This window comes from Mirounga leonina, unplaced genomic scaffold (genome assembly GCF_011800145.1).
Source record: "Mirounga leonina isolate KUSES-001 unplaced genomic scaffold, KU_Mleo_1.0 Mir_152, whole genome shotgun sequence".
Taxonomy (NCBI): Eukaryota; Metazoa; Chordata; class Mammalia; order Carnivora; family Phocidae; genus Mirounga; species Mirounga leonina.
In genome coordinates, this window is record NW_023270380.1 from 15137381 (window position 1) to 15162033 (window position 24653).

Genomic DNA, 24653 nt, shown 5'->3' on the forward strand with positions numbered 1-24653 from the left:
GCTGGGGAGAAGAACCTGGAATCTTTGACTCCAAGGCCTGTGCAAGATCTGCCAGTAAACTGACTCTATGAAGGGAAGGATGGATTGGACTGAAGGTTATTCCCAGGCTCCTTGCTTCAGAAAGAGATGACACGCATACCTAACCAATAGATTTTATTAAAAATTCACATTTACTATTTCTCATTTTTTTCCTCCTCTTATCGGAGTCAGTAGGAATTAAATGAAGACAAGTAGCTTTATCTGCACATCTCTCTTGTAGAACACACGGGAACACAAACACTGGGAAAAAGCCATGTTTACATCCTCATCCTAGTGGAGCTGCTCCATTAAATGACATGTTAAGAAAGAATTCAATGTTTTACTTGTATTTAGTGCTAATGAGACCCTTATAAATGCAGGTGAGATTACACATTTCCATTGTGTTCTTTTCCTTTTCTCATTAGTTACCCCTAATTTTCATGATGACTGTTAATGCAACATAACATTAATATACTCAGGAGGTGCCAGAAAAGATGATGTGTCATGCTGTGATTCATTAAAGCCAGAGAAAGGACTCTTGCATTTTTCAACATTTTAACAGATAATTCATTTTACAATCTTGGAAGATAAATTTTCTGCTGTTCAGAACTTTCTATTAATACTTTTTCTTTGAAAAATGGCATTTTTGACCATATCTATCTACAAAGAGAGAATTTAAGGGATCTATTTAATGTTCTTAAATTCCTGGCCTTTTCCAGTTTGTGATTTTTTTTTTATATGGCTTTAGTGCCGTCTTTCTGAAAAAGTCTAGTTAAGAAATTGTACTGACTTCTTGATTATTTTTGTGTTTTATTTAAGAGAATTTCAAGATTTTTTTCCCACTTCTCCAACATTAATTAATTACTAGAAGATAACCTCACCCAATGTTATGGTTTGCTGTTGTGTGATAAGGGCCAAAACCCCCAATGTGCCCTTTTAAAAAATATTCTTTTTAAACCTGTTCTCTGGATAAGTTGGTATGGGTAGTGCCTGAAGACTGAAATTTCTCCCAGCTGTGCTGTCAGGGTTTGCTATTCAGAACCTCACCTCTAAATGTGTGGAGATTATTTTTTTCTTAAAGTTGCTATGATTTCCTGAAAGGGAAATACCAAGCCATCGATAATTATTGACAAAGAAAAATTTGTACAAAGATACTTCATAGCACAGTGTTGAGATAATACTACTCATTTAAAACATATAAATATGTCTCATAAATACCAATTGCTGATATGAGATATCTCATTTAAAATATGCAAGTTGATCTTTCTCAAGATAGCTTTGGCTATTCAGGGTCTTTTGTGGTTCCATACACATTTTAGAATTATTTGATCTAGCTCTGTAAAAAATGCTGTTGGTATTTTGATAGGGATTGCATTGAGTCTGTAGATTGCTTTGGGTAGTATGGACATTTGAACAATACTGGTTTTTCAAACCCATGAGAATGAAAAATCTTTCCATTTGTGTCATCTTCAACTTCTCTCATCAGTGTTCTATAGTTTTTGGAGTACAGTCTTTCACTTCCTGGTTTATTCTTAGGTAGACTTTATTCTTTTTGCTGCAATTGTAAATAGATTATTTTCTTAATTTCTGTCTCTGCTTTCATTATTAGTGTATAGATTTCTGTACATTAATTGTGCATCCTACAACTGTTTTTTTTTTTTAATTCATTTATCAGTTCTAATAGTTTCTTGGTACTGTACTTAGGGTATCACAATCCCAGATTTCAAGATATACTATAAAACTGTAATAATCAAAACAATATGGTTCTGGCACAAAAGCAGGCACATAGGTCAGTGGGAAAGAATAGAGAGCCTAGAAATAAACCCATGATTATATGGTCAATCAATCTATGACAAAGGAGGCAAGAATATACAATGGGGCAGACAGTCTCTTCAACAAATGATACTGGGAAAACTGGACAGCTTCGTGCAAAAGAATGAAACTGGACCACTTTCTTACACCATCCACAAAAATGAACCGAGAATGAATTAAAGACACAAATGTGAAACCTGAGACCATAAAGTTCCTAGAAGAAACAATAGGTAGTAATTTCTTTAATATCAGCCATAGAAACATTTTTCTAGATGTCTCCTGAGGCAAGGGAACCAAAAACAAAATTAAACTACTGATACTACACCAAAATAAAAAGCTTTTGCACAAAGGAAATAATCAACAAAACAAAAATGCACCCTACTGAATGGGAGGAGATATTCGCAAATGATATAACCAATAAGGGGTTAATGTCCAAAATATATAAAGAACTTACACAACTCAACACCAAAAAATAAATAATCCAATTAAAAATGGGCAGAGGACCTGAATGGACATTTTTCCAAAGAAGACATACAGATGGTCAACAGACAAAGGAAAAGATGCTAACATCACTAATCATCAGAGAAATGCAAATCCAAATCACAATGAGGTATCACCTTATAGCTTTCAGAATGGCTAAAATCAAAAAGACAAGAAATAACAAGTACTGACAAGGATGTGGAAAAAAGGAACATCTGTGCACTGTTGGTGAGAATGTTAAGTTGGTGTAGCTACTGTGGAAAACAGTATGGAGGTTCCTCAAAAAATTAAAATAAAGCTACCATATGACCCAATAATTCCACTATTGGGTATTTACCCCCCAAAAACAAAACACTAATTCAAAAAGATATATGCACCCCTATGTTTATGGCATTATTTCCAAAAGTCAAGATATGGAAGCAACCTGAGTATCCATCAACAGATGAGTGGAAAAAGGAGAGGTATATATAAAGAATTTATACAACTCAACATGCAAAAAACAAACAATCCAAGTAAAGAATGGACAGAGGACATGAATAAACATTTTTTCCAAAGAAGACATTCAGATGACCACTAGACACATGAAAAGATGCTTAACATCATTCATCATCAGGGAAATATAAATCAAAACTACAATGAGGTATCACCTCACACCTGTCAGAATGGCTAGAATCAACAACACAAGAAACAACAGGTGTTGGTGAGGATGCAGAGAAAGGGGAACCCTCTTGCTCTGTTGGCGGGAATGCAAACTGGTACAGACCCTGTGGAAAACAGTATGGAGGTTCCTCAAAAAATTAAAAAGAGAGCTACCCTACAACCCAGCAATTGTACTACTAGGTATTTACCCAAAGGATACAAAAATACTGTTTCAAAGGGATACATGCACCCTGATGTTTATAGCAGCATTATCAATAATAGCCAAATTATGGAAAAAGCCAAAATGTCCACTGACTGATGAATGGATACACTCCATCCATCCATCCATCTCTCTCTCTCTCTCTCTCTCTCTCTCACAATGGAATATTGCTCAGCCATAAATAAGAATGAAATCTTGCCATTTGCAACAATGTGGATGGAGCTAGAGGGTATTATGCTAAGCGAAATAAGTCAGTCAGAGAAAGACAAAGCATATGATACACTCATATGTGGAATTTAAGAAACAAAACAAATGAAAAAAGAAAAAAAAAATGAACAAAGGAAGGAACAACAACAAAAAACCCAGACTCTTAAATACAGAGAACAAACTGGTGGTTGCCAGAAGGGAGGTGGGGGGTGATGGGTGAAATAAATAAAGGGTATGTATTTCAATAATGAAACAAAGTGCAAATAGAAAAAGTTGTATGGATTATTTCTCAATGGGATAATATCTCAGTGTATTTCAAAGACTGGATATACCTAGTCATTACATAATGGAAGAAACTGTTTTTATATTAATTTTAGCATTTATAACTATTTCTTATTCTATCATTCACATGAGAAGAAAACTTACAATTCTATACTGATACTAAGGTGACTTCTAGAAAGATAGGTCCACTATTTAGTTTCAAGGGCAATGATCAAATACATGAGCATTCCATCGAATTGTGTTTTGATAACTTACAAGCACAATGTATGCTGAACTGAGAACATCAAGATGATTATTATCTTACAGGTAAAAAGAACCTACTCAGAGAAAATAATTCACAGTGACAATGGACGTTTATTGAGATATCCGTGTGGAGCCAGGCACCGTACTCAGTGCTTTGTATGCATTTTCTCGTTTATATTCATGAGAAATGTCTTATATAGTCTTATAACTTGCAGACGTGGTGCTTACAAAAGTTAAGAAATCTGTCCAAGTTTAGGCAGCCCAGTAGTGGCTAAAAGATAACAGTGCAGCGTTTCTTGGGTGGTTCAGTAGGTTAAGCATCTGCCTTCGGCTCAAGTCATGATCTCAGGGTCCTGGGATCCAGTCCTGGGATGAGCCCCGTGTGGGGCTCCCTGCTCAGTGGGGAGTCTGCTTCTCTCTCTCTGCAACCCGGTCCCTGCTCCTATGAGCACTCTCTCTCATAAAATAAATTTTAAAAATCTTAAGAATAGAAGATAATAGTCCAGGTTTGTCTTCATCGTGGTGCTTTTGGAAAAGAGATATAGATTTAAATATTAAAACTTAAAAAAAAATAAATATTAAGACTTTACTTTTATGGCCTTTATGTTTCATATTAACTTTATTTTTCAGGCCCTTGGGATTTAGCATATTCATAACTTTGGATTAAACTTTAATCAATAGTGACTTAACACTTCCCTAGTTCCCTTAGTAATTCCTGTCACACAGAAAGGTCAAGAACTGGCATTCATTTCCTGCCTGCAGATGGGCCTGTTTTTTTTTTCTTTTTTGTACCTTTGGTCTTAGCTCCACCCCACACTCTCATTTTAGCTCTAACCCCAAACAGTACATCCACAAAGAGCCTGCCCCTCAGAAGCGGCTGTCTCTGCATCACCTGGCCTTGCCCTGCCGGGATGTTACTAATCCCACAGTGTGTTCTGAGCGCACTACCCCGGGGTTCTAGGTCTGCAAGGCAGACGGGTCTTTTCCTGTGATGCCTGTTCTTGCCGAGGGCCTAAGTCCTTCTTCCATCAGGCTCTTTGATGACTTCAATCCCTTCCCCGTAGTTTACCCTTTCTACCCAGCAGGGATGCTTCATTCGTGCCCTCTATTGTAAGACAGCAGTAAGACCTTCGCCTGTCCCCATGTGTCTTGCGGGCATAGGGACTTGTCAATCTATCCCTGCCCTGTTGACATGACTACAACATTTTCAGGTCCAAATCTCATCTCCTGGGCTTATGGTTCTGGATTCTGGAACCTAGCACCAGATAAAACATGCGCTTGTTCACTTGCATTCTCTCTATCAACGTCATCTTCCACATCTAACCTACTGTACCTGATCGCTGGCATTTCTCAGCCACTGCCACCAATAACAGTGTCCCAAAACATGCTTTCTTACTAGAAACCGTCAGAAAACTATATGGCATTGTCTCATCACACATTAAAAATAGAAAATTATTTTTTTTAAGACTATTTGAGAAAGAGACAGAGAGAACTAAGCAGGGGGAGGGGAGAGGGAGAAGCAGACTCCCCGTTGAGCAGGGAGCCCGATGCGGGACTTGGTCCCAGGACCGTGGGATCATGACCTGAGCTGAAATCAAGTCGGACACTTAGCCGACCGAGCCACCCAGGCTCCCCCCCGCAACAAAATAGAAAAGTTTTAATTATTAACTAAGCAGAGAACTAACAAGAAAAATACAACCCCCTCCCCGTCTGTCAGAATTATTTTATCTTGCAAGAGGAATAGCTTAAAATGACCAGAAATTTAAGTAAACATCTTCCCTTTGTTTTTATGACATTTTTTAAAGTTTTGTTTTTCAAATTAGATCTCTAGAGGTAGCCAGCATCTAGATCAAGGAATGGAGCATTACCTGCCTCCCTCCTCAAAAATAACTCTTCTGATTTGATTAGTTCTTCCTGTTTTTGAGCTTTATATAAATGGGCTTAGGAAATTTTTTGTCTGAATTCATTTGCTCACATCATATTTCTGACAGCCATCCGTGCTGTTGCATGCAGACATAATTTATTCATTTTCATTGCTCTGCAGAACTCCACTGTAGAAATATACTACAGCTCATGCACGTACTGTGACTGGACAACGATGTTGTTTTCAGCTTTTAGATATTATAATAAGGAGCACATCTACAAAAAGTGGATTTTTGGCACACATCTTTTTTAAGCATCTGTATGCGTTTCTGCTGTGTCAATATTTAGGGGTAGAAATTCTGAGTCAGGGGTTATGCATATGTTCACACTTGATAATGCTTTCCAAAATGTTGTACTAACTTACATCCCATCCGCAGTATCTGTGAACTCTGGGTGTTGCAAAATTTGGTTTCATCGGTCTCTTTTTAGCCATTCTTATCAACAATAGGGTGGTCTCTTGTGGTTTATTTGTAAATCCTAGTAGTTAATAAAACTGAATGCCTCTTTTGTGGGTTTTTTTTTGCCAATTTTTATACCCTCTTCATGTAGGGCCTATTCCAATCTTATTCCTATCTTTTTATCTTGGGAGTTTTGTTTTGCTTTGTTTTGAATCATCATTTTGTTAGAGTTCTATACACTCTGGATTGGAGATCTTTGATACTAGTTTGTAACATATCTTGGGATCTTTTGGCTTCAGGTGGTAATAAAGTCTTTCAAATTACTATGAACCTCATTGACTTTGTCTTTTTATAGATTACTTGGATCACAAGAGGCCATGACTGCCGAGGGGGAAAAAAAAATCCTGGGAAAAATAAAATGAAGCACTATAAAAAGGAGATATGTTTGTCAAAACTAGTGTAGCTACCACAACAAGTTTCAGGATCTAGTTGATGGGAATCTCTAGTTTCCAGTTTTATTATTCCTATGCATTGAAGTGTTGTTTTGTGAATTTAGACATTTCTCTGCCTTTTAAAAAAAAATTTAAGTTCTTTTGGCACCTCTCAGATGTACAATGACTTATGAATTAACCAAAATAAATGATGTTCTTTTTATGTATATAATCTTGCCTTAGGCCTGCTGGTTTTCATTATGGAAATTTTATTAAAATTACTAGGAAGAATCAGCCATTTTTTATGACCTATTTGGACCTAAGTTTTCCTCATAATACATATTAAAGGAATCTAGTATTTTACTCTTCTTACTGGCAATACTAATAGGCGATTCAAAATTAAATGGATTTAGAGAGATATGAATAAAACTTTTTAAAAAGATGATTTATCACTTTTGCTTAGATTGGTGTTATAGGTCTTCTGTGTTGGGTCAGGACGACACAAAATTAAACAGAGGTTCAAGAAATTACAGGACATTTTCGGACAAAAGTGATTCTTATTTGCCTGAATCGTCTTGGGAATTGTGTTTGGCAATGCAATCCTCATTTTCACAGGGATTCTGAGATTTTTAAGCTGAGTGTCAACACTCCTACCAGATGATAGAAGACACGATCCTTGAAACCTAATATGGGAGCACACACACGATCATTACTACCCTACAACAGATAAAATCTCCTACAAGAAAATGGAAGCTTGACTCAAAAGATGATATTCCATATCCATACCCTGGACTGTTTTGCATTTAATCATCTGAAAGACATGTAGGCATTAAATAAATTTCTAACCCCAGTAGACAGTGATCAAACTTTGAAATATATGAGCCACCAATGAATTTAGGAAAGACAAAATGATTTGGCCATTCATTGAATAAAGTATTTTCTTGTCATATATCATGTCCAATGGCTTAAGACCCATAAAAATTCCTCAAGCTCTCTACTTTTAAGGAAATTTCCAGTTATGAGAGTGACTTTTCATCTAGTTTTAAGGACCCAAAACCTTCCTGATTTTTCAGACACTTATAGCTTGGAAAAAATAGTTCCCTTTCTATTTTAAGCAACAGAAATCAAGACAGTTCTTAATTAAGTCACATTCAAGCCAAGAAGTATAAATTAAGTTACTACCATGTGAATGGAAGATTTTAGATCTCCTTTCTGTGATAATAGAAAGGCTGATTTGTATAGAGAAGGAGAAGAGAAAGAATGAAACTTACATTTGCAAAATTATTTTATCTGGACAGTCCATTTGCAGCAAAGGAAAGCCGTGGTTTTGTCCATTTATTCCATTAACAATGAAGCTATAATTGTTTACTTGTTTATACCAATACGGACCAATGCTATGTATCAGGAACTTTACATATCTCAACTTGTACAAGGGAAAAAATGTAAGCTTGGACTCTTAGAAACAGAGTACTTAGCGATCATTTGTTTGCATATACCCTGCAGATTTCCAAAACAGGTACGAGGTTGTTTCTGAAACTCCATAAGGTTTAATAACATAAAAACAATTAAAGGGGAAGATGACAGAGAATAAAAGCAGAGCATCTCAAGAAAACCAGAGAGAAAGTTAGTGTGCCACATGCGCATTGCATTCATCTTCTAAAATTGCTAAAGATGAATCAAATATTTGGCTTTAAGTCTCCAGCAGACAAACCGAAAGGAAAACATCATTCACTACAACATAATCCAAGACCATGTAACAAAAGCATACCAGTTGTTAGGAAAAAAACAATTTTCTCGACAATTCGTGTCTCCATCGGAGTTAAATAAATGGAAAAGTATGATGGATGCCTGAAATTCAAAGAGATATCAAACCTTAGTCTTAATTTTGGCAAGAAAGAGAAATTCCCAGGGAAATGAGAGATCCTGTAACTCTGAGCATTGGAAGCAGACTCAAGAAAGTTTCACTGAAAGAGTATTTCTACTTATCTGAAAATCGATAATTTGTTCACATAGTTCATGGAACGTCCTGATTCAAGAGGCTAAAAGACATGGCTATACGTAAAAAATAAATAAAATTTTAAACAAACACCAATTTGAGGTGGTAGGCACAATACATCTATAACGTCATTGAATTTGTGGGGAAGCATGACATTTGAATTATAGTAGAGAAAACACACACATAAATACGTAATTAAAATATAATGTGTCTAAGTTCTAAATAGACACATAGTAATTCAGTTATAGGGTCATAGCCAAGAAGGCAATGGGCTTGTGCCTCTTGAACAGTGTTCGTATAAAGCTGTGTTTCCCATAGTTGGCAAAGGGGAATCAAAATCAGTATTTTATGAGATTGGACTGATACTTGTTAACATGTCTATCGTATAGAGTGCCTAGGGAAAAAATGCTCCTAAAATAATCCACTGGCTTCCAGTGACACAAACCACAAAAACTGAGACATACACGGCGCTTTGGATTTCAGAATTAAGTAATCCACACGACTGACCTTCAAATGTAGCTCTCAGATATAACAATTCTCTCAGGGCACTTGGCATTTTTTTCCTCCATGCCATCATTTTTCTAAGGTTAAGTAACATACAACTATCAGAAATGGTTAAAGGCTTTAAAAGGCACCAAGTCCTAAAGCAGTATTTGCATAAGAAAAGACAAGAGTGGCCGGGAGAGTTAAAGTGTAACGCCCCACCGAGACTTAATTTCTGGGACTGAGTCCAAGGGATTTGAGCCCGCCCTGCACTCTGGCACCTGGGAGGTGGCAGAAAGCTGTCTCTGGGCGGGGAGCTGGCTGTGCATCCTGATGGCTCTCCTGACTAGCTGTGGGCAGGTAACATACTATTTCTGTGCCTCTGTGTTCTCACCCGTAAATTGAGAATAATACAAGAACCCCATGGAGTTCCTGAGGAATATGAATGAGTTAGTTCCTGAGAAGCATTTAGAGTACCCAGCATCACTATTAGTATCCTCCTGGACGTGACCCAGGCACGGGGCGAGTCCAAGACGCCACGCTGGGGAAACACGCTAAACCCTCACAAATGTGCTGGAATTGTTTTCCACCAGACCCGCGTGAGCAGGCACAGGGCTGGGGCTCAGGAGCCCTCGGAAGCACCAATCTGACTCCAAGCAAAAACTACTGCCCCCTTCACTGTTCACCTTGCGGATTTCTCCACGCTTTGTCCCTGAGGACATCTGCATCCTCTACAGTGCCCTTCGCTTTCTTCTCTCAACAGCATCATTCTGCTAAATCTTCTTGCCACGTCTCAATGCTTATTGAGAAAATGTAATAAATAATTAAGGATTTGACAGTGAGAACTGTTCCTTTGTTGACGCTTTTTCAAAATTGTATTTTTAGTTCATTTCTTAAACCTGGCTTCTCTAATAACTCAAAGATGCAATATTCATAGTCTTTTTGACATTCAGTAGACATCAAGTCAACATTTTAATTCAATTTTTCTGACACTGAGTTTTTCTCATCTGCAATCTGTGGAGAGAGGGACTTATTACACTAACTTCTGGAAATATCCTCATAACTCAGAGATTTCTTGATCATACTTGGTCTCTCCCTATATTTGCAGTCAGGCTCTTGGTTGCAGTTAAAAAAAACACGCATTAAACAGAAAAAATTAGTTACTAAATTGAGCGGTGCTTCTAAAACCCGATCTGATTTGTTGCTTTAATAGAGGGAATTATGATTCACAGAGGCCACCTCAATTTGAGAAGCAATTAGTTGCCTTGTTAATTGCCTCCTAATTTTTCAGAGAAACTTAATATGTTCTGTTATTTCTGCCAACATTCCATTTCTGCCACGATTCTACTCCTCACTTCCCATGGGAAGCAGGGGATCTGGAAGTTACCAGAAGAGTCCTTAAAAAAAATAAACCGAACTGAATTCTCACTTCACTGGTTATGGGCTGAGATGCTTGGAAAGTTACTTAACCTTACTAACTACCATTTTCCCCAACAATACAATAAAGAATAATCTCCACCCACTGTAGAGGTAGGTGTTTTATTTATTTATTTGTTTGCTTGTATTTATTTAAACAAATTCCAGAGGCTAAAATATGAAGAGTTTTTCCACAGTTCTCAGAAAAATAATAAAGACATATAAATGGCAGCTATTGTTATCAGTAAGGTGTATTCATTAATATTTTCCACAGGACAAAGAGGACCAAAAAAGTTAATGTTCAAATGTCCAGCTTATTCTTACTTAGCTCACACAGAAAATTATGAGTAATATTTCAAATACTCATGAATTTTTCCAACTTTGCTTTCATCGGTTACATGGCTGCTTTTGAACTTTTTTTTTTTTTTCTGTATTCTGGACACTGTTTCTTTTGACTTTTAAAAAATATATGTTGCAAAATATATGCTTTTAGCTTATTGCTTTTCTTTTCATCATTGACAGCGTCTCTGTTATAGCAGTCTGTTATTCTTTTTTTTTTTATTTTTTTTTATTTTTAAAGATTTTTATTTATTTATTTGAGACAGACAGAATGAGAGACAGAGAGCATGAGAGGGAGGAGGGTCAGAAGGAGAAGCAGACTCCCTATTGAGCAGGGAGCCTGACGCGGGACTCGATCCCAGGACTCCAGGATCATGACCTGAGCTGAAGGCAGTCGCTTAACCAACTGAGCCACCCAGGCGCCCCCAGCAGTCTGTTATTCTGATGTAACCAAATTTATCAGTCATTTTTCATTAGCAGAGGACATTTCAGTAAGTGATATTCAACTAATGGTCTTGACCCAAAGTTAGGGGCATCTGAATTTCCTGGGGGCTTTTATTTTTTTTAAGATTTTATTTATTTATTTGTCAGAGAGAGAAAGAGAGCACAAGCGGGGGCAGAAGGAGAGGGAGAAGCAGACTCCTCGCTGAGCAGGGAGCCCGACATGGGCCTCGATCCCAGGACTCTGAGATCATGATCTGAGCTGAAGGCAGACGCTTAACCGACTGAGCCACCCAGGAGCTCCTGGGGGCTTTTTCAACATACAAGGTGCTGTAGATTCTGACACGTACGTACTTCCTACAGGCTGAGAGCATCAGAGCCAGATAGTTGCAGCCAATACTGAGAGCAATGATGATGTGTTGGAGAACAAAATGTTAAAATCCACAGTTATATAATCAATAAAAATAAACAGATGAAAACAAATCTTTACTTCTGAAGCTGAATGTAAGATTCATATTCACATCAAGCTAAGAGGGATGGGTACCACTGAGGAATAATAGTTTTGAGAGTAACAGTTTTCATATTCTGCCAACATTGGAGATGCCCTTCTCCCTTTGGGATTTTTCCTTCACTGAGCTAAAATAGCCATCACATAAAATTTACCATTTGAACCATTTTTCAGTGTACACCCCAGTTGTCTTAAGTACATTCGCATTATCATGTGACCATCACCGCCATTCCCATCTAGCAGGTTTTTGTCTTCCCAAATTGGAGCTCTGCAACCTTACACATGAACTCCCCATCCCCTGCCCCACTGGCCCTGGCAGACCACCCTTCTCTTTGCCGTCTCGGAACCTCATGCAAGTGGAATTATACATTTGCCTTTTTGTGTCTGGCTTATTTCACTGAGCATATTGTCTTCAAGGCTTATGCATGATATAGCGCAGGTCAACATTTCCTTCTTCTGTAAGCCTGAATACTATTCTACTGCAGGTATGCACCGTATCAGGTTCATCCAGGCACCTGCTAATGGATATATAGGTTGTTGCTGCCTTTTAGCTATTGTGAATGATGCTGCTACCAACGCTCATGTGTCTGATTGCATTCCTGCCTTCAATTCTTTTGGGTATATACTAAAGGAGATACTTTTAACTGATGTTAATTCTTGTCTCAAAGACTGGAGAGAGAAATTCCTATTGATTTTCTTCCCCCTTTCCCTGCAATAAAATAACTGATTGCTTGTGACCGATGGAAATCAGTTTGGTGGACCAGTGGTGACAGAGATATCAACATGAAACCATAATAAAAGTTGTAGATTTTCCCAAATTAATACTTTTGCTCTGTGTCCTTTTGACACAACCTATGAAGTACTTTAACGTGACATGAACAATCAAATTTTTGAGCCAGAAACCAAATCTCTACATGTCTGTGTAAATAAAAGACTGACTTACTTAGTCTTTTGTCTAGTTACTAGAATGTTAACTCAGTAAGGGCAGAGGGAGGGTCTTTTTTGTTCGCCTCCTTATTTTCAGCACATGCTAGGAATGCAATATATATTTTCTGAAAAAAGGAACTTGGAACCAGTCTCTAAACATATTAGATATGCTGCTTCAGAGCATATATACACAACTTTCTTTTATTATCACTTATATTGCAGAATTCATTTTAATAATGCTCTCACTGTGTTGCCTTTACCTTCACATATTTTTAGGATGGCCCTTAATCCACTCTCCATATTTTAAGCTAGTTGAGTATAGTCTTATTCACCTATATTTTATTTTGTTTTAAAGATTTTATTTATTTATTTGATAGAGACAGTGAGAGAGGAAACACAAGCAGGGGGAGTGGGAGAGGGCGAAGCAGGCTTCCCGCTGAGTAGGGAGCCCAATGCGGGGCTCGATCCCTGGACCCTGAGATCATGATCCGAGCTGAAGGCAGAAGCTTAACTGACTGAGCCACCCAGGCGCCCCCACCTATATTTTAAAGTCTCACCTTTCTTAGTCAATTCTATAGTATGTTTCCTCTTCCCCTCCCTACACGTTAGACAATTTTTTAAATTGTGATTTAAAAAATTAGATTTAGGTTTAAATTTAAATTTAGATTCCAGGCATCAAGGTTAAAGGCAGCTCTTCCAAGTGTCCACCAGTTAAGATTTATTACTCCCATCACCTCCCGAGCTCCCTGCTTCCAATCACTGCTCCACAAACACACTCTGCACTTCTTCCTTCTGGCTTCTGGCTCCCTGTTTCCTCTGCTTAGACACTCTGGCTCTGCCTCATTTAAGCTTCCCTGGGAGAAAATCTAACCCCCTTCAGTGCCACTCAAATTCTTCATCCCTCTGAGAGTGTTCATGTTCTTTCACCAACTGAAATGTCTCCTTCCTTTGAATCCATGTGGCAACTGGTGCTTTCCTAACAGCATTGATTATTACAGCACATACTTGCATCGATACACTGTTAAAGTCCTCTCCCCTCCCCCTTCCTCTCTCCATTCCTCCTCTTTCCCTCATGTGGAATATTACACTGCATAAAACTTGCTTCCTGGAAAGAACCCCTCTCCCTGGCATGAGTACCCCCCAATAAATCGAAGGGTGGGGTGTCCCTCAGAGTTCTCAGTCATCCTGGAGAAATGACCAGTCTCAGCCTCTCTACCTCATCACAGGAAGTCCACGTGTTCATCCCAAAGCACCTGTCACCACCCAGATACTCCTGCCCACACAGCCCTTTACACACGAGGATGACCCAGATTCCCACCTCACCTCTGCTACCAGACTTTCCCAGGGGTCCTCTGGAGTTCACGGTCCATCATTACCAATATCCCCTAATACCCAGCCTTCTCTCAGACTATTAACTTTGCTTTTGGATTTCTCGCCCCCATGCTGTCCGCCCCCCCGCCCCCAGGAGACATGGCTTTCTGTAGCTGTCTCAGACAGCGGCCCCCATACTTTACCAGGCACAGAACCTGGGGGCAGACAGATGGCAGGTATCTCTCTGTCTGAATGAAGGCTTCTAGAATGTCATTCTACCTCCTTTGCCACCTTCTCCCAGTTCCTCTGAAGTACATGTCATCATCAAATTATATCACTCACAAGTATCTCACTACAGTGATCTATAGGCCTCTTGAAAAATCCCCTTTATTAATGGGATATTTTCAAGTTTGGCTTATTTTTCTTTCTTTCCACTACAAATGCTCTCATTACCATAAACGGTCAGGGGAAGATCCACCGGGCAATCTAATTTGCAGCATTTGACTTTTGATCACTCCCTCTCCTACCAGTCTGCTCTTTACAGGGTGCAGACTGCGTTCTCCTGACATTCCTGCCCCCTCGCGGCGGCGACTTCTCAGTGTTCTCTGAAGGATTCTCTCCCTGATGTCCAAGTGGTGAGTGCCAGGGCTTAGTCTGAGAACCTCTCTGTCTACACCCATATTCTAGGTGATTTCATCCTGGCTCACCATTTCTTCCCTGAATTTAGATCAGCATCTGTGACTGCCTTGCCATATTAAAAATCTCCAAGAATGAACTCAAGATTTCTGCTACTGCAGTACCTGGGAGAGGGATGGGGAACAAGACCTCAGAGTCATTCTTGATTTCTCTCATGCCCCACATATAATGTCAGCAAATCCTCTTGGCTGTCTTTGACTCCCTCCTGACCCTCTCCTTGGCCGACCACCATGGTCCAGCCTACTGCCACGTCTCTCTGGGAAAGTAGTACACGGGGCTCTGTGGGTCCTCATCTGAGAATACTGTTCACCACCCCCATGCTAACCCTGCACAACATCCAGAATAATCCTCTTATACTGGGTTATGTCATAGCTCTGAATAAAACCCTTCAAAGACTTCTTTTCTAACATATTGAGGGTAAACCCCATATTCTACATTTCCAATCCTGGGCTACATTTCCAATCTCATCTCCAAAGAGTCTTCCAGCCACACAGACCTCCAAGCTCCCTCTAGCTTTAGGGACTTAGCAGTGGAATGAGCAGCACGCTCCTGACCTAGGAATCCACAAGTCTTGGTCTTGACCACAGGACTTTGTATTAAATAGCTACCAGTTTTATTCAACAGTGACTTGTTTCTTTCACTAGTTTGTAGTACTGGGGTGGTAACTCTTTTAGTTTGTTTTTGAACAGCTCTATGTTCAACTTCAAGAACAGTATGCACTGTGAGTACTCAAAAAAATTTGCTGACTAGATGAATGAACTGAATCAATCAACACTTCATGGGGTGAAGTAAAATAGGATAAAAATCAACTCCTTTGGAGTTGCTTCTTACTTGCAAACCATAATATGATTTAGATATAATGTGACTGACACATTTGTGGACCACTTTTGGTTCTAAGTGGTGATTCAGATCAGGAGTCAGTTTTTGGCACTATGAAGGGGCTGTTTTGCAAACACATTATACATGTTCATTTGCTTGTTCTTTTTCCTCTTTCATACTTCGTGTGCATAAGATGATAAAGCTATATGTAAGAAGAGTTCTAATCGTGGTTCTCCTGGTAACAAGAAAAGAAAGGCAACTAACTGATCATGAGTGAAACTAGAGGCAACCAACAGTTGGATTTGCCCAGGGAAATTTAGGTTTTATGTGTGTATATTAATGCTACTTAAAAAATATTCTTAAAAATACCTTCAGAAAAATAACTGTAATTAAGAATATAAAATGCTGGGATGCCTGGGTGGCTCAGCTGGTTAAGCATCTGCCTTCAGCTCAGGTCATGATCTCAGGATCCTGGGATCGAGTCCCACATCGGGCTCCTTGCTCAGTGAGGAGTCTGCTTCTCCCTCTGCCCCTCACCCCACTCTTGTGCTTTCTCACTCCCTGACAAATAAATAAAATCTTAAAAAAAAATTCTAAGTAGGTTTGTGATTTTTTTCTCACATATCTGAGTTTTTTTAAACTTTTAATAAAGTGCTAAAATTATTAGTGTTATGTTTTACATGTTTCAGATTTTGAATTTAAAAAAATATTGCAGAAAAAATAATTTAGTACATTATTTCTTCAATTAGAAAACAGTAATTTTATATTTGCCACTAGAAACTCCACTTTACCAATCTTTGGAGTTTTCCTGAATTAAACCTATAAGAGGCATACAAATCTACTGGGAGCCATACATTTTAATGATTTAATATCTTATTCAGTGCAAATTATCATAAGTAATTTTTCCTATTTTTGTAGTAAAAATAAAACAGAAAAGTTGCACAGTATTCGCCTCATAACTAATCTGCAGTATGGCTAATTAAACCCATGTATCTGAGTTCCAGACTTTTGTTTAAACACCATGAATAAGTACTCAGTCAGTACAAACTACATGGTTATACTTTATCTGCAGAGTCTGAGCTCTTTGTTTTAACGTTAGCTCCGTATCTTAATAAATTTTCTCGTACCTTAACTCTGAGCACAGAGGTAAACATCCTTGCATCTTCAGATACACCTCCAATGTAGAATTTTTTCTGAAACACTGGGGGATGATCATTTTCATCCTGAATCTCAATATACACTTTAGCCGTATTGCCTGGAGGATAAGAAATAATATATTTTTAATTGGTGGCTATTCACCAGAAAAAATGCACTGGAGTAAATACTTATTATACTTTCTTTTTTTTTCTCTGAAACAATGGAAATGGCTTAAATCAGAAAGTCATTCCTGAATGGCAAGTCTAATCTCCCAAGGTCCACAGAGGACACGGATAATGATGTTTCTGGCATAATAATGTAAACTTGCTGTTATTTCTTTTAATTACAATGTCTTGGTAATTCATTTTACTTGATTTAATAGGCACTAAAGTATTGTGTTCTGCTAATTTTAATGAAACAATTCAACTGTTCACGCTCACAAACACTTCACACACACCAACTACACCAAAGTGACACAAACCTATAAACACCTTATGAAATAAGACAAGCTGACATCAACTAAAAACAGATTTTTTCCTTAAATATAAAACTAGCAATGATATTCTTTCAGTTTAAAAACATACAATTGTTTTAAAGTTTTAGGGTGAAAAGTAAACAGTCGTTGGGTGAGGGGCTTATTTCCACAATGAGAAACCAAGTTTAATCATATGTTACAGGCTGTCGTTCACCCACAGAAAAGATGTAGCTGGAGAGATCACTGTCCTGTGACTCATCAACACTGGTGTGTGATGTCTACCATACTAAATATACCATAAGGAACATATTTCATCATCAAATGTTAGAATCTCACCCCCTCAATCATCATTCCTTTAATGAGAAATGTAGCACCTGTCACTAGTCCACAAATGACCCTTTACAAAGAACCCGATATATAAAAATAACTCAGGGTGCCTGGGTGGCTCGGTCGGTTAAGCATCTGCCTTTGGCTCAGGTCATGATCCCAGGGTCCTCAGATCGAGCCCCGTGTTGGGCTCCATGATCAGCAGGGAGTCTTCTTCTCCCTCTCCTCCCCTCTCCTGCTCTCTCTCAAATAAATAAATAGAATCTTAAGAAAAATGTTTGAAAACAACTCACAATCCAGAAAAAATGTGGAATAAGTGGGTAATCATTTTGCAACAAGTAGATTGAAATGATAAAAGTATTCTGATGTCTTACCAATGTGAACTTTTTTCATATATTTCAGGTAGCATCAAATATAGGGCAATTGAGCTACAAATTATTTATCAGGAATACCCTAAAGTTGTTGCTCTGTCCTATCCCTGACTACATCTAACACCAATCCACTAGCATGGCAGGCACATCGTGGGTGTACAATATATCTGTGTTGACTGAATGCATGAAGGAATAACCTGCATTGTCTTAGAGAGAACTGAGAAACAGGCTGCTTTCTCCTTGCCTGAAAAAGGTCAGAGACGCAAGAGTTATCATCCCTGAGGTTTTAATCCTACCTGGCTGCTACCCATTTAGTTTCCCTCTTATTTGTCTCATTCTCGCCATCCCTGACCTGGAAGAGTCAGAATCGAGAGGAGGGTGTGCTAGGTCAACAGAGAAGGTGCCAGGAGGGAAGCAAGGCTAATGGCAGAGTTCGCTTGCGGTGCGGGGTGGGGGGGGCTCTGAGCTGCACCCTGGTTGGCCACCAGCCTAGTTCTGCCAAAATGAATACCACTTTCATCTTACTAGCGGACCATTTTTATTTCTGGAATCAAAGGACCTAACAGCTCTCAATTTAATATGTTTTAACAAAAGCAATCCCAAACTACAATATCACCTTTAAACGTTGTTTTTTTTTTATGTTCTTAATTAATGACCACATTAGCTATGGTCCCTATTGGCAATACTTGAGAAAGTGAAGGCTGATCTTAAACTCACTGTAAAGGAATAAATTTATGCTCTGAGATTTATCTGCTTTTCTCCTGACACTTTATAAGATGATGACAGAAGATTAAGGTCCAGGCACAAACATATTATGCCATCAGGAACAATTTGTGCTTTAGCAAATCTTTTAAAAAGCGAGTATTTCCTTAAGTATTGGGGAAAATAATGTGAGAATCAGTGTTGTAATTTAAAGTGACACTTACATGCTAATAAACATATTACATGTATGCATTTTATAAATTCCCAGACTCCAGTAATATAATTTTAAAATACCAGTTTAGTAGTTACTAAAAATCTCTAAAATTAACATCCGTAGAAACATCTAGATAAATATCTATCTATTTACACTAATGATATTCAATGAGTGTAAATTTTCTGTAAAAATCTGCTTTAACCAGACTGAAGTTTTTCAGGATTTCCTTTTATAAAATACTCATCTCACAAATATCATTATTACCATGTAAGATATCATGCTTTTGTATCATTGTGCTTAAGTCCATATTTGCTGAGACTGATACAGAATTTAACCATATTTCACTTGGTGCTTTAAATCATAAAATAAATTGTGATAGTATTTCCAGGCCATAAATTATATGAGGAGAGCAAGCATGATGATGGGAGCATAATCACAGGACTGAATTCCTGTTTGAATTTTTCTTGTAATTTTTATTTGCTAGGTTTGGGCATTTTTAACTTTATATAATAATAATAATAATAATAATAATAATAAATATATGTCTATGTAACATACCTACTTCTCTCAGTTTTTTATTGGTTGCTCTTCTTCTTGCCTCTAACGTCTTTTCAATATGATATAGGTTAGTTTCTCCTCTTGATTTTTAAAACATTTGCCTAACAACCCTGAAGTTTAATAAAATTGTACTGGAATTGGATCATAAATCTGTGCTACTGAACTGCATAACTGATTTCTAACTCATCTGCCCGGAAAAGAAATGGAAAGAAAATATTATAGGTATTTTATATTTACTCATTTACTTATTTGCTGTTGAGTTCCATGTAAGTTTCATCTTGGGTTATTTTTATACCCAATAACTTTATCATAATCATTACTGCCTTCCTGCATTTCACACTAGAGTTTTGTGTAATCACAATTTTATTTTATTTATTTAATTTATTTTTTAAAAATGTCATTTTATTTTATTTATTTATTTTTTTAAGATTTTATTTATTTATTTGACAGAGAGAGACACAGCGAGAGAGGGAATATTTATTTATTTATTTTTTAAGATTTTATTTATTTATTTGACAGAGAGAGACACAGCGAGAGAGGGAACACAAGCAGCGGGGAGAGGGAGAGGGAGAAGCAGGCTTCCTGCCAAGCAGGGAGCCCGATGCGGGGCTCGATCCCAGGACCCTGGGATCAAGACCTGAGCCGAAGGCAGACGCTTAACGACTGAGCCACCTAGGCGCCCCCAAAAATGTCATTTTATTTTAAAGGTTTTATTTATTTATTTGGGAGAGAGAGACAGAGCATGGCAGGAGGGAGGGGGCAGCGGGGAAAGCAGACTCCCCACTGAGCAGGGAGCCCGATACTATACTCGATCCCAGGACCCCGGAATCATGACCTGAGCCAAAGGCAGACATTTAACTGACTGAGCCACACCAGTACCCCTTAAGGATTTTATTTTAAATGACCTCTACACCCAATATGGGACTTGACCCCCACAACCCTGAGATCTAGAATCACATGCTCCACCCAATGAGCCAGCTAGAAGCCCCCACAATTTTATTGAAATAGGAAAAAAAAAACACAGCACCAAAGGGTAGTTAATAGTATAATTCTTTTTTTACATCTATAGGAACCTATTTAAAATATTTTTCATTTTATTTATGACTTTGTCCAACATAAACATTTTCTTATTTTGATAGTTCCTTATTTCTAATTAGAAGTTGAAGAATTTAAGCCCAGATTCACATTTTCACATGGTCTTCCTATGTCTAGCTAAAATTCCATACTGGGAGCTAATGGTTACTGGGTGGTATGTGGTGGGCATCGTTCCAAGATGTACAGGAGAATACAATCCAAGAGACAGAGCTATTATCACAACTATTGTTATTCTCAGCTTCATGCAGAAAACTGACATGAGAACGAGGTTAGGGGCTGGCCTGTGTTCTCTCTGGCACATGGTTGGGCTGAGACTGGAACCCATTATGGGACAATAGGATGCAAGCATGGACATTTGCTTGCTGTTGCCTCTAGCTCCTTGGGAAAAGGGCACATTTGTGTGCCCTAACATGACTGAAAAGAAGTTTCAGATTTATTGCTGGCCAACACTTTTGATTGATTTCAAACAACACTTTAAAGATTACAGTCGCAAACATCTCGCATTTCTTTAATTTCTCACAAGGAGCCTTTGTACCTTGCAGGTACCAGCCATGCCCAAGACACCCTCACTGATGCCCCACAGGTCATTTCTCCCCCCCCACCCCATGTTTGAGTTTCCACACAGCCCTCAATACTGTCCCAGATGACTTTAGTGCAGTGTTTATGATCGGACTCCCCAGTTACCATACAAGTATTTGATGGCCTGTTCTAGATCACATTTTTGTTGAACAAGTAAACACATAAATACATTCACTGATCAATAAATTTTAGTATTTTGCCTTTGCTGGTTATGATCCCAGTTCAGTCATTCCCCCTCAAGATAATAAATTTTATGAGTTTACAATGTGTTGCATGAAACACAATGTTGCCTTATGTGCCTGGAATTTACCTGCTCTCAGTTTAAGAAACGTCCTCTAATGGTCAGGGGTCAGATTTGGCCAGAAGATAAAAGAATATCTTAAGGATACAGTTCCTAAGGTAGAAAATGAAGTGGGAGGGGGACTCATGGATGAACCTGCAGGGCATTTTGCCGAATTAAGTCAGACAGGCAAATACTGTATGATCTCAACTACACATGGAACGGGGACAAGTAGAACTCATGGAAATGACAGTAGAGTGGCGGGGGACATGGAGGGTGGGTGTTGATCAAATGGACAAATGTTCAGTGGCAAGATGACCACGTTCTGAGGCTCTAGTGGGCACCATGGTGACTGTAGTTTCTCATACTGCCTCGTATATCTGCTGAGAGTAAATCTTAAATGTTCTCACCACACGCACACACACATGCCCATGCACCCATGTGTGCACAGGTGAGTCAATGGACGGTAACCGTGTAAGGTGATGGATCCAAGAACTACCTTTATTGTGGTAAATCATTTCACAATATATATGTATATCAAATCACCATATTGTACACCTTAACAATTTCATTTCCCAATTATACCTGAATAAATCTGGAAAATAATTTTGATAGGTCTAATCAAAGACTGTAAAATAAATACTGGGGAGTCACAAAATAAATCAAATACACCCAGGTGGTTTAATCCCCAGAATGTCGCTCACTTAGATGTTCTAACCCATGGACATGCCATGTGCATGACACCAGAAGCTTCCTTGGGTTACATACTTTCATGACACTTGTGTAAGGACTCAGGACTATATCCTGATCTTCCACTGAAGTTGGGTTTTGATGATTTCTAAGGCAGAAACTTGGAAGCAACTCTGATTTAAATTCCTTTAAGAAAATCCACTTTTTATCTTCTCAGAAGTATTTGCACAATCTTTTTTTTTTTTTTTTTCTCGTCAACACTCTATCCTTTATTTAAGGTAGCTGTGAAGCACACAACAGAAATGGAAAAAGGCAGAGGGAAAACAGGAAAATGGAAATGGGAGAACAGTGTGAGAAGAGCAACATTACCTGCCCTCCCCTTCCAGGTGAGACCACTCGAGGATTGGGAGGAGCCCACAGGGGATGAAGGACATTACAAGCTGGGGGGCAGATTTTTTTTGGTATGTGTTTTGGTTAAAGACATTATACTCTTACTATGCACTTGGGGGCTCAGTGCCTCATTTCCCTCCCCCAAATTGACATTTTTTCCTCCAATTTTGTAGGAGAGAACCTCTTCTTTGGGTAGCACCTTTGACTTCAGTGAGCCAAGAAGTTCCAGAAGTGACCGCTCCGGTGAGGGGATGTGAGATACCTCCTTAGTTTGCAGAAAGAGAAAATAGAACTACTTAACAGTAAAGCTCAGGAAAGAAAGTAGGAGTCAGAACAGAACCTCAAGGAACAGGCCTCTGTTCCCTTAGGCAATCTAACCAAAGTGAAAGGTGTTCAGAAGAGTAAGTGACCTTCCAAATACCATTAACTTTAACTTGACTTCATGTTTTTCTAGACCAAATTTACTTTGGAAGTATTTTTTTTTTCTTTCTTTACTTTCAATAATTAATTCTGGGCTGTTAGTTTTCCCAGGAAGCCCCTAGTATTCTCAAGATCAATCTGTTTCTTCTATGCACATGAAAACCTATTGCCTACATTGCACTGGGTTCTCAAAAAAGACTTTCTGGATGGTGATCCAAGGAGTTAAAGCCACGGTCCTCGGCCATGGTTGATTTTGCTCATCTGGAGACATTTTTGGGGAGGATAGGTAGGGAAATTTAGTAGGTAGAGGCCAGGGATGCTGAGAAACATCCTGTCATGAACAGGACAGGCTCCTGCAGCAAAAAAAAATTTTCCAGCCCAAACTGTGGATAGTGATGAAGCTGGAAAAACCCCAATTTAAAATAAGAGAGAGAGAGGTTAGAGGAGTTAAGATAAATGGAAAGATTATGTGGATATATAATGACACCGTGTCTTGAGTCTACCTGCATGCACACGTCTTTAATGTGGGACTCCATCAAAACAGGCTGAAATTAATCATATGATGGCTGTCCCCATTTTGGTTGAGTTCTTTAGAGTCAGGGGTTAGATCCCTGTCACTGCCTGTTGGCCTCTCCTCTTGACATTGCCTCCAACTGAAATGCTCTGAGCTCCAAGCACATCTCTAATTATCACTGATAAATACATCAAAGAAATAATTACTGTCATCCTTAGGATTATGGGAGCTTAGTCTGATTAGAAAACATACACTGGACTCTAAAATATTGGAGGCAATGACGGTTTTTCTTATTGTTAAATATTCTTCATGGTCTAATGCATTAAGGTGACCATGTATGAGCCAGCAAGAGAGGTGTCACCAGAAACCAACCCTGATGTCACCTTGATCTTGGACCTCTAGCCCCCTGAACTGTGAGAAAATGCACTTCTGTTCCTTAAACTACCTTGTCCCTGGTATTTTGCTATACCAGCCTGAGCACACTAACACAGTGACAAAGCTAACTACTAAAAAGTTGAGATGTTTCTGAGCTAAATGCTTTTCTGTGCATTACTTCAATTTATCCCCATAATAACACTGTTATTGATTATCCACATTTTGTCCATGCAGATAATGGGGCTTGGAGAGATTAAACGAGGTGTCTAAGATTGCACAACCAGAAGAGGCAGAAGATTCAGACCCAAGCCTCTGACAACAGATATTCCTGACCATTTCACTTAATGGCCTCCCTTCAGTTTGGGTAATTTTAAAAACCCAATGTAATCCTTAAACCTCTCTAAGTTTGTGATTTATGGGGAGCTAGGACAATCTGGATCAACTGGCATAAATTTTTAATTTATTTTTAGGTATATGTACATTTATGCCTAAAACCACAGGAAGAACTAACATTTCACTAGGCAATGTCTAAGGTTTTCTAAGTTTTTAGAACTGTCTGGTGGCTGAGAATATAGTGATAGAATGGGGCAGGAAAACAGGTCTACTTCTCAACTGCATCAGGAAAATGGTTAAAGACTATGTAGATAATCTGGTTTAAAATTAAATCTGCTCACTGGAAGTGTTTCTATATATCCTTTGCTGAAAATATCCTTCATTCCTGCTTCATGGGAACTTGGGGCAAGGTAGAAACACCATGAATTCAAAATGAGAAATCCTGGATAGAGGGTACATACCTCAATATCATACAAGCCATCTATGAAAAACCTACAGCGAATATCATTCTCAATGGGGAAAAACTGAGAGCTTTCTCCCTAAGGTCAGGAACGCGGCAGGGATGTCCACTATCACCACTGCTATTCAACATAGTATTGGAAGT

The 24653-nt window shown here is 38.5% G+C and overlaps 1 protein-coding gene across 8 annotated transcripts in view; it reads right to left on the reverse strand.

Annotated features, from left to right (window-relative positions):
- Positions 1–24653, reverse strand: part of PCDH15 (protocadherin related 15) — a 789625-nt gene that overhangs the window by 86326 nt on the left and 678646 nt on the right. For all 8 annotated transcript variants that reach the window (XM_035008612.1, XM_035008611.1, XM_035008610.1 and 5 more), the window contains one exon: positions 16717–16844. In XM_035008612.1, the coding sequence (XP_034864503.1) occupies positions 16717–16844 (128 nt within the window). The remainder of the gene's footprint in view (positions 1–16716; positions 16845–24653) is intronic.